The sequence below is a fragment of the Eurytemora carolleeae genome, unplaced genomic scaffold (genome assembly GCF_000591075.1).
Source record: "Eurytemora carolleeae unplaced genomic scaffold, Eaff_2.0 scaffold41, whole genome shotgun sequence".
Lineage (NCBI taxonomy): Eukaryota > Metazoa > Arthropoda > Copepoda > Calanoida > Temoridae > Eurytemora > Eurytemora carolleeae.
In genome coordinates this window covers 304309-313854 of record NW_019396234.1, presented here as the reverse complement: position 1 = coordinate 313854, position 9546 = coordinate 304309, and the positions used below count along the sequence as shown (strand labels likewise).

General features: G+C 32.9%; 3 protein-coding genes across 3 annotated transcripts in view; all 3 read right to left on the bottom strand.

Annotated features, from left to right (window-relative positions):
- The window catches only part of LOC111698867 (mucin-5AC), a 2138-nt gene extending 2061 nt beyond the window's left edge, over positions 1–77 (bottom strand). Inside the window, exon 1 of the mRNA XM_023469335.1 lies at positions 5–77. Within this exon, the coding sequence (XP_023325103.1) occupies positions 5–77 (73 nt within the window). The remainder of the gene's footprint in view (positions 1–4) is intronic.
- Positions 21–637, bottom strand: LOC111698866 (GATA zinc finger domain-containing protein 4-like; the record flags this gene model as incomplete). Its single annotated transcript, XM_023469334.1, has 1 exon — positions 21–637. A coding segment is annotated over one exon (375 nt), but the record flags the coding sequence as incomplete, so codon positions are not given.
- Positions 638–639: 2 nt separating this feature from the next.
- On the bottom strand, positions 640–8536 carry LOC111698920 (uncharacterized; the record flags this gene model as incomplete). Its single annotated transcript, XM_023469395.1, has 9 exons — positions 8442–8536; positions 7406–7490; positions 6046–6286; positions 4788–4921; positions 3241–3368; positions 2540–2640; positions 1584–1803; positions 1435–1517; positions 640–1088 (listed from the first exon to the last, which is right to left on the bottom strand). Coding segments are annotated over exons 2-9 (1440 nt in total), but the record flags the coding sequence as incomplete, so codon positions are not given.
- Between the last annotated feature and the right edge of the window lie 1010 nt (positions 8537–9546).

Below are 9546 nucleotides of genomic sequence, written 5' to 3'. Positions count from 1 at the left end.
CAACGTTGTAGTTGTTGTTGAAGTTGCAGTTGTTGTAGTGGTTGTTGTTGTAGTCGTATTTGTAGTTGTAGTCGCATTTTCAGTTGTAGATGTTGTTGTTGTAGTTGTAGTTGTAGTTGTTGTTGTGTTTGTAGTTGTTATTGGATTTGTAGTTATTGTTGTTGTTACAGTTGTGGTTGTAGTTGTAGTAGTATTTGAAATTGCAGTTGTTGTGGTGGCTGTTGTTGTAGTTGTAGTTGCAGTTGTAGTTGTAGGTGTATTTTTAGTTAAAATTGTTGTTGTTGTTGTTGTTGTTGTTGACGAGGATGTGGTTGCCGTTGTTGGTGTAGTTTCCGTTGTTGTTGTAGTTGTTATTGTTGTAGTCGTTATTGTTGTTGTAGTAGTAGTTGTAGTAGTTGTGGTTGTTAGAGTAGTTATTGTTGTAGTTGTAGTTGTAGTTGTAGATGTAGTTGTTGTTGTTGTTGTTGTTGTTGTTGTTTCTGTAATTGTTGTTGTTGTCGAGGACGTGGTTGCCGTTGTTGGTGTAGTTACTGTTGTTGTTGTAATTGTAGTTGTAGTAGTAGTAGTTATTGTGCTTGTTAGAGTAGTTGTTGTTGTACTTGTAGCTGTAGTTGCAGTTGTAGTTGTTGTTGTTGTTGTTGTTTCTGTAATTGTTGTTGTTGTCGAGGACGTGGTTGCCGTTGTTGGTGTAGTTACCGTTGTTGTAGTTGTAGTAGTAGTAGTTATTGTGCTTGTTAGAGTAGTTGTTGTTGTACTTGTAGCTGTAGTTGCAGTTGTAGTTGTTGTTGTAGATGTAGTTGTAGTTGTTGTTGTTGTTGTTGTAGTTGTTGTTGTTGTTGTTGTTGATGATGGAAATATTATAGTTGAACCCAATGTGACTGTAGGTGATGCTATTTGATAGGTAGTTTGAAGGATTTGTAAGATTTCTGATATTCTTTTATCAAGTTTCCTTCTTACATTTCTTAGTCTTGCTTCAAGACTATTTAATGTTGTTAACTCCGCTGCATTAAAAGTGAAACCTATATAGGTTAGAAACCTGGCACCCTCCACATATATCTGGCTATCCCTAGATATCCTGTCAGCATCCTCTAAAAGTATAATTTGTAAATCTCAGGTCATATTTTCCAGTTATTATTAAAAAAGCTGCAAATTAAGTTAAGATTTTGACCATTTTTTTATTCTCATACGTTGCCTAAGTAAATCATTTTGATATAAACTAAGTACACTTCATAGATGTCGAGAAAATAATAAATCATCAGATCAGAAAAAGTACTCTTTGTTTTTACACACTGGGTTGGGTAACCATTATTGGCTTATGCTAGAAATCTGAAATCTTCTTCGAAAAACCACACTTCAACAGCAATGATTCATATACTCTAGTTTTTTTTATATTACATAATTCAAACTGTACAGACAACTACTCCTTCTAAATACCTTTTTCGCCCCGATCAATAATAATTTGAAGACTGCCTAGGGCCTCAGCTGCTGTTGCTTTGACAAATTGTGCTCTCTTTCTTCTGTAAAATGTAATTTTTAGTTGAACATTTTTTTATCTATGCAGACTAAACAAGGGATAGAATTACCTTCGAATGGTTCCGTTCAGCATTTGCTGGACCTTTATATCCACTTTTACTATCAGATCTTCAGATGTTTTCAGTTCTCCGAGGGTGTTTACCAGTGCGTTTGGTGATGTCTTACATTTCGCAATATATGATATACTTTGATCCTCCAGTTTTTTGCACTCGCCAAAAACCACTTTACATTCGTCATTTTGTTTTTTAACCTCAGGCTCTACCGCTAAGGCTGAAAGAATAAAAGATTTTTTTAAACCTCCCTCATAAACTTTTTCGTTTTTCAATTATAGTGAATAAAAATATGTTGTATTTTCGTTCTAAAATGGACAGCAGACTAGTAGTTCCAGAGCTGGGAACTTTTGAATGGTGGATATTGGGATTAAGGCTTAATCCACTCTTTTTCTTAATCTGCAGATTAACATAATCTTGCAAGATTATCTAAAATTGTATGAAAAACGATAAAATTCAAATTAATATTTAATCATCTGAGAAACTGTAGCAGCCAATTAGAGAAAAGCGGGCAACCAATAAGAAAACAGAAATATTCTCATTGGAGGAGACAATTAACGGATATCCAAGGAGAGAGAAAAAGAGTGGATTAAGGACTAAAATGAAAAGTTTACACAGTGAATATTCGGATCAAGAAGTCAGGATTAAAGTTTTCAGCTCAGATGAGACTTTATTGAAAGAGTTGGTTTCCCAACTGTATACCACATAAGCATTGTCTGGTCAAGTATAAGTTTATGTTTTTAAAAACCGTTGATTTTCATTCGCAGTTTCTTGGCAAAAGTGTCTTGCGTATTTCTTGCTTTAGAAACAATGAAGCAATTATCATAAAAGAAGCACTTTCCAACACGTTATCTTCCTCATTCATGATCAGAGTAATGGTTTTAAGGGTTTCGTTGTGAATTGAGCCTGAGCATCTTTCTTTTAAACGGAGAATTACTTAGGATAGTATTACTTACAGAGTGAATTGCAGTCCTTTATGATGTTACTGTAGTTTTGGTTGAGACCACCGATACACTCACATACATTCCCAGAATTTATACATTTAGTGTATTCATCCCTATAATATCAAGGTATTAATGTCTATAAGTTTTCAAACCTTCCCATACAGTTGGATTAGTGAGAGCAAGACAAGTTAAGGAACCGGTGGCCGAATTTAAAGAATTTGAGCGGCGGTTTAAATTTAAGCCGCGGTTTAAATATGGTTGGTTCCACTTAAAATTGTATCAAATGTTTCAAGATTTAAGCCGGCGCTTAATTTAAACCGGGTTTTGGCGGATTTAAACCGCGGCTCAAATTCTTTAAATTCCGTCTCAGGTTGAGTGAAAAACAGGATGTTATGCACAATATGTTCAAAATGTTTGTTTCCATCGGATTTTTGGTAAAAGAACATTACAATGTGAAAACAAAATAAAAAAGATTGTAAAAAATCCGCAAAACTAAATTATTTTTGAAAAAATGTAAATGTTTATTCTATTCCCCCCCCCCCAAAATTTCATCATTAATTGAAAGCGGACCAAAAAAAAATCCACCAAAAATACTAAAATTTTAATTTTACAAATTTGGACTTCCAAGAGACCGTGTACACTTTTTGTTGAAATTTTTTGTGCGAGATAAATCCATTTTTTTTACTAGATAAACCTTTTCACTTTTTACTCACGTAATAATCTTATTGTCAGACAAACACTGTTTAACTGCATCCAGTTGAGAACTTGAATTAGCGGGAACAAAACAATTTGCTCCAATATTTTCAGCACAACGAGTCATGTTGTTGTAAACCTCCAATCCCTAGAAATAATAAGCTTTAGAAAAGAAACAGTATACGAAGCTGAAACTTTGTGTTAGATCTTCGGCTGAGGAAGGCTTCACGCTAATGGCGAAACCTTAGCTGCAGAACTTATTTAAGAAGCGAAATGGTTTCATTGGCAGATTCCCGACTTAAAAATGTCATCTTTAAAGTTTGTCCATTTCTCGAGTTCTGACGCTTAGTTTCTAGACTACAGGAGATCAAAAATCTTAATCTTGATTTATTCATCTCGATATCCATATTCTTTAATTTAATCCTATTTTATTCATCTCGATATCCATTTTTTCATTTAATTTATTTGAGGATCAATGCTTAGTCTCGTTATTCCATTTATTCCTTCAGGAGATGATTACAGACAGAATATCTAATAAAGATTGATATTATTAGAACTGAGCCTAGTTACGGGGTTTGGAATATTAGAACTGAGCCTAGTTACGGGTTTGGAATATTAGAACTGAGCCTAGTTACGGGGTTTGATTATTAGAACTGAGCCTAGTTACGGGGTTTGATTATTAGAACTGAGCCTAGTTACGGGTTTGGAATATTAGAACTGAGCCTAGTTACGGGGTTTGGATTATTAGAACTGAGCCTAGTTACGGGTTTGGATTATTTTGTTACGGTAAGTTGAGACAGGTTTGTGTGCCGGTAAATGAAGATGCCGCCACGGAAACAAAAATATAATATAACAAACTAAGAATTTTGGCTAATCTTTAAATGTAGGTAATAATCTCAGTTTTTGCAGCGCTCTCGGTTCTCAAAATATTTTTTCATATTCATGTAATATCAGGAATATTTTTTATATTCATGTAATATCAGGAATATTTTTTATAAGAGGGTTGCTTCGATAAAATCTCTTTAAATTATATAACAATTTTTTTTGAGCTTCAGAATCTAAATATTTACAGTGATTCAGTTTTTAAGAAAGGGCTTGATGGACCAAACCTTTGATATTTTAAATCAAAGTGTTTCATCATCAAATTTCAACATCTGATAAAAGAGAGTTACCATTTAGAATTATATATTTAAAAACGGGAAATCAGCTAATTTTTTCTACTTTAGGGGCCACTCACAGATATCCGTAGTTTCAAAAGAAGTAAATTCCGTTTACTGTTTAGCGCAGATTTAAGGATTAATATTTTATCAGATAATAAGATGGATAGAAGGGGATAGATGTTACCGCCCTGCAATTTCTATTGGTTGATAATATTCACCAAACACATAGATGAACCCTGATTGGATCGGCATTCATATCTACCTCCACACACAGGAGTATTGTTTATTTACCTTTATTCCATCATCAACCTCATATCTACCTCCACATACAGGAGTATTTTTTATTTACCTTTATTTCATCATCAATCTCATATCTACCTCCACATACAGGAGTATTGTTTATTTACCTTTATTCCATCATCAACCTCATATCTACCTCCACATACAGGAGTATTGTTTCCTATCGAGGCTAATCCTCCAATAGATGTTTCCAATTCAGTTTTAGCAGGATCAACCACGTTTATATTATTCTTTTTTCTTTCTAAAATATTCGAAATAAAATGATAAAATTGTCATGCAGATCTTCCATTTTAACTCCTTCCAAATGTACTGAGAACAAAATTTTTGTACAGGGTGTCCCAAAAAACATGGGAATTCAGTGACGAATTCGATATCGTCTTTTCAAATAATTCTTTGATTTAGTATAGTGATACCTACTGAGAAAGCTGTAATCTGTAAGAGTTTCGTCTGCTATGTTTACATTTTGTTTGTTTATGTTTTGACTGCAACCGGTTGTACTTAGTAAAACAAGAAAATTACAGTATACAAACAAAGTAAACTTGTCTGTCTTCACTGTTCATCTTGCGGAGACATTATAGACACATCTTTGCAGTCGTTTACCCTTTTCTTTAAATAAACTCTAGCAGACATTATAATATTATTGCTTTTGAAATTAGGTATTACAATGCTAATTCATAACAAAGACGATATCGAATTCGTCACTGAATTCCCATGTTTTTTGGGACACCCTGTATCTTAAAACACTGAGACGACCCATCTACCCCTCGTAACGGTTCAACCATAGACGTTGGATTCTCATTGATTCCACGTATAGACAATGGACAAAGGAATTGCAGAGTCTTTGACACAAACTCTGATTTTCAAATTCCTCTATCTTTGCAACCCATTGTCGTAGACCTTAGATATTTCAAACTATGAATTCTGTTGCATCAAATTATCTTAGTTAGAAATATCAAAAGTCTACAACATCAAGTTCCATATATATAGATATAGGGATTAGAAAATTTGAGTTTGAGACAAAGATTCAATTCCTTTCACGATTTAAAGAGTTTGTTCACTTTTCAAAAATACATAAAATTCCCTCATTTGTAAATTTGGGATCACAACGAATGTCAAAACTATGTCTAGTGTTCACAAAGAAAAGCTGTAAAGAAAAATTAAGTGAAACCTTGGTTAATATATCCTACCTATTTTATCAACTCTGATTAATAATAAATAATAACCTATTTTATCAACTCTGATTAACCCTATTAACCTATTTTATCAACTCTGATAAATTATAAATAATAACCTATTTTATCAACTCTGATTAATAATTAATAATAACCTATTTTATCAACTCTGATTAATTATAAATTATCCTACCTATTTTATCAACGTTGACGTTGACTCTGTTCAGCTTAGACTTAGTATTCTTGACTTGGTTGAGCATAAGTCTGTTAAAAGCTAATATTTGTTCATAGCAGGAAGTATCAACGCATGTACCAGTTTGCTTAATGATTCCAGTTCCTAAACTTCTGATACTTCCAGAGGTTTGACCCCGAGAATGTTTACGCTTGAGTTTAAATTTATAATTAGTTTCTTTGTTTTTTAAGATTGAGCCATTCTAAAGCATACATCACAATTACGAAAATTAAAAGGCTATTTCTCATGAAAGCATTTTCTATTATTACATAATACATGTTACATATATATGAAGAAAATATGTAGTATTATCAAGTACTAGCTGAGGTGCCAGGCGTTTTGCCGGGGAAATTTAAAAAATCCCAATATCCTCAATATCCTCAATATCCTAAATATTCTAAATATCCTTAATATCCTCAATATCCTCAATATCCTCGATATCCTCAATATCCTCAATATCCTCAATATCCTCAATGTCCTAAATATCCTAATTATCCTAAATGTTCAAAATATCCTCAATATCCAAATAATATATATCCTCAATATCCTAAAAATCCTAAATATCCTAAACATCCTCAATATCCTCAATATCATCAATATCCTAAATATCCTTAGTATCCTAAATTTCTTCAATATCCTCAATATCCTCAATATCTTCAATATCCTCAATATCCTCAATATCCTCAATATCCTCATTATCCTCAATTTCCTCAATTTCCTCAATATCCTCATTATCCTATACATCGTAAATATCCTCAATATCCTTAATAATCTCAATATCCTCAATATCCTCAATATCCTAAATATTCTAAATATCCTCAATATCCTCAATATCCTAAATATCCTCAATATCCTCAATATCCTAAATATCCTAAATATCCTAAATATCCTCAATATCTTCAATATCCTAAATATCCTCAATATCCTAAATATCCTCAATATCCTAAATATCCTAAATTTTCTCAATTTCCTCAATATCCTCATTATCCTATACATCGTAAATATCCTAAATATCCTAAATATCCTGAATATCCTAAATATCCTGAATATCCTGAATATCCTAAATATCTTAAATAGCTTTGTCTAATCAAGCAGGCATTAGAAGTTTACCATCTTCACTTTAAAATAAATAATTTTCTATTGTTGCTTCTCTTTAAAGTGACGTGTGCATTTTTTATCATATAAATAATGGAGGAAATTTTTAAGAATTAACAACTTTTTAGGCAAAGAAAACGTTGATATCTTCCACTAGAAATTACAATGACCGTCCCGTACATATAGTTCTTAAATAAATCATATTCTGTGAATAAATGTGATATTCCTTGTTCGCTTTGGCTTCATCAACCAGAGCTAGAGCTAGAATGACTAGAACTAGAAAAGTGCAGAAAACAAATCTGCTCAGCATCCTAAATATAATATTTTTCAATTTATTTATTTTTAAATCTACATATTCTCATGAGCCTGAGATATTTTTGTTTAGAATTGAATGTTTATCTGGGTATCAAGTCGGCTCGTAAACTCGAAAAAACCTAAATAAATTAAATCCACAAACCTTGGACCTTGTAAAATTAGTCCCAACAAATTGAAAAATGGACCCTGAAACCGTTGAAGTGGACCCTGAAAGTGTTGAAGTGTACCCTGAAACCGTTGAAGTGGACCCTGAAAGTGTTGAAGTGGATCCTGAAAGTGTTGAAGTGTACCCTGAAACCGTTGAAGTGGACCCTGAAAGTGTTGAAGTGGATCCTGAAACCGTTGAAGTGGACCCTGAAAGTGTTGAAGTGGAACCTGAAACTGTTGAAGTGGATCCTGAAACTTCAACAGTTGAACCTTGAAACTGTTGAAGTGGAAACTTAAACTATTGAAGTGGACGCTGAAACTATTGAAGTGGACCCTGAAACTTTTGAAGTGGACCCTGAAACTGTCTGTACAGATCTAAGGGAGTTAGAGAGTTTGAGGCACGTGTTCAGTTCCAATAGTGAACTTTTCAGTGTTTGCCTTAAATTTGGATTTATTTTCCTGCAAGAGCGAACAAGCGAAAAAACAGTGTTTTTTATTCTCCTTGGTTTGGACACCTTAAGCTGGACCTGGATTGTAAAATAGAAAAAATAGAAAATAAAAATTGGTCTAAAAATCATCTCCTTAAAAAGAAATATATCGGGAGTTTCATGCCGCTGAGCTTTGTCTATTCCTCCACTGGCGGCAAGGCTGCCCTCCAATTCATGATTCCATTCATATCTAATTCATTCTAAATGAATGTTAGGCTGACTAAATTAAAAAAGGAGAATATTTTTATTTGAATTTGAATTTAAGCATTGAATTGAATTGGCTAAAAGAGCTGATTTGACGGCTGGACCAACCTGTTCCTTTGTCAACAAATAATCCAGGTCAGATCGTGTTAAAGTACCCGGGATAACTGACGGGAGGCCAGATTTGAAAATAATATGTGTACACACCTTTACAGGTCTATTAAGTTTAAACGATGCGAACTCCTTCCATTGCATGCTATAATTATAATAATAATTGCAGACTCTAAGAAAAGCGCTCATTCAAAATCAATAAATGTATGAAAATTTAAGATTGTGATATAAAAATGAAAATCAAAAAGTTATTCTTAAAAATACTTTCAAAAAAGACAAGAATCAAGTTTTAAACAAACAATTTTTATCAATTTAGAACAGAAACAAAAATAGATAAAAATCTGCAATAAATTGTTCAATTTTCATAACGGTGCAACTTGTTTAATTACAGACATGTTGTTATACAATATGTAAGCATGGCGGTTTCAGAGTGGGGGTGGTGACAGTCAATTACCCCCCGTGAGTGAAATTAAGGGGGGTGGACCCCCTAGATTTTCACAAAGTCATTTCTCATTTAAACTATAATTTTTATTTATGTATGTATATAAATAATACATTTTACTTGAAAGTGACATCATTGTAAAAACAAGCATGTATATATATATCCTCTCCATAAAATAAATCCGTGAGTTATCATTATCATAGGACATTACCAGTGTTTTTGGGCTTCTAATTGGTGGGACGTTCAGAGATATTCAGATATTTACTTATTCCGTCAGATTGGAAAAGCTGCGGATTATATACTTTCTGAAAGGGTTAACAAGTTTTGACCGCCAAACATGTTGATAGTAGATTGCTGTTATTTGTATTTAGACAAGTTATACTTACTTTTTAGAATTTAAATAGTTTCTCAACCGAAAGGAGAATATTTTCCCGCATTTTCTCGTTTTTTGAGAAAATGTAGGTTTTCCAGATTTCAGGTACAAATTGAGCCTGAATATATATAGGTAATAACCATCCTGAGTTTGGTGATGAATTAGTTTTTTTTGTTTATCATTTCCTTCCTTTTTTTCCCGCCATTTTCCCTTTGAACTTGAACTTGAGGTTCTATCTTTATTTTTCAAAAATGAAGACGTGAATCTTTCTTGAAAATTTGTGTCATTTC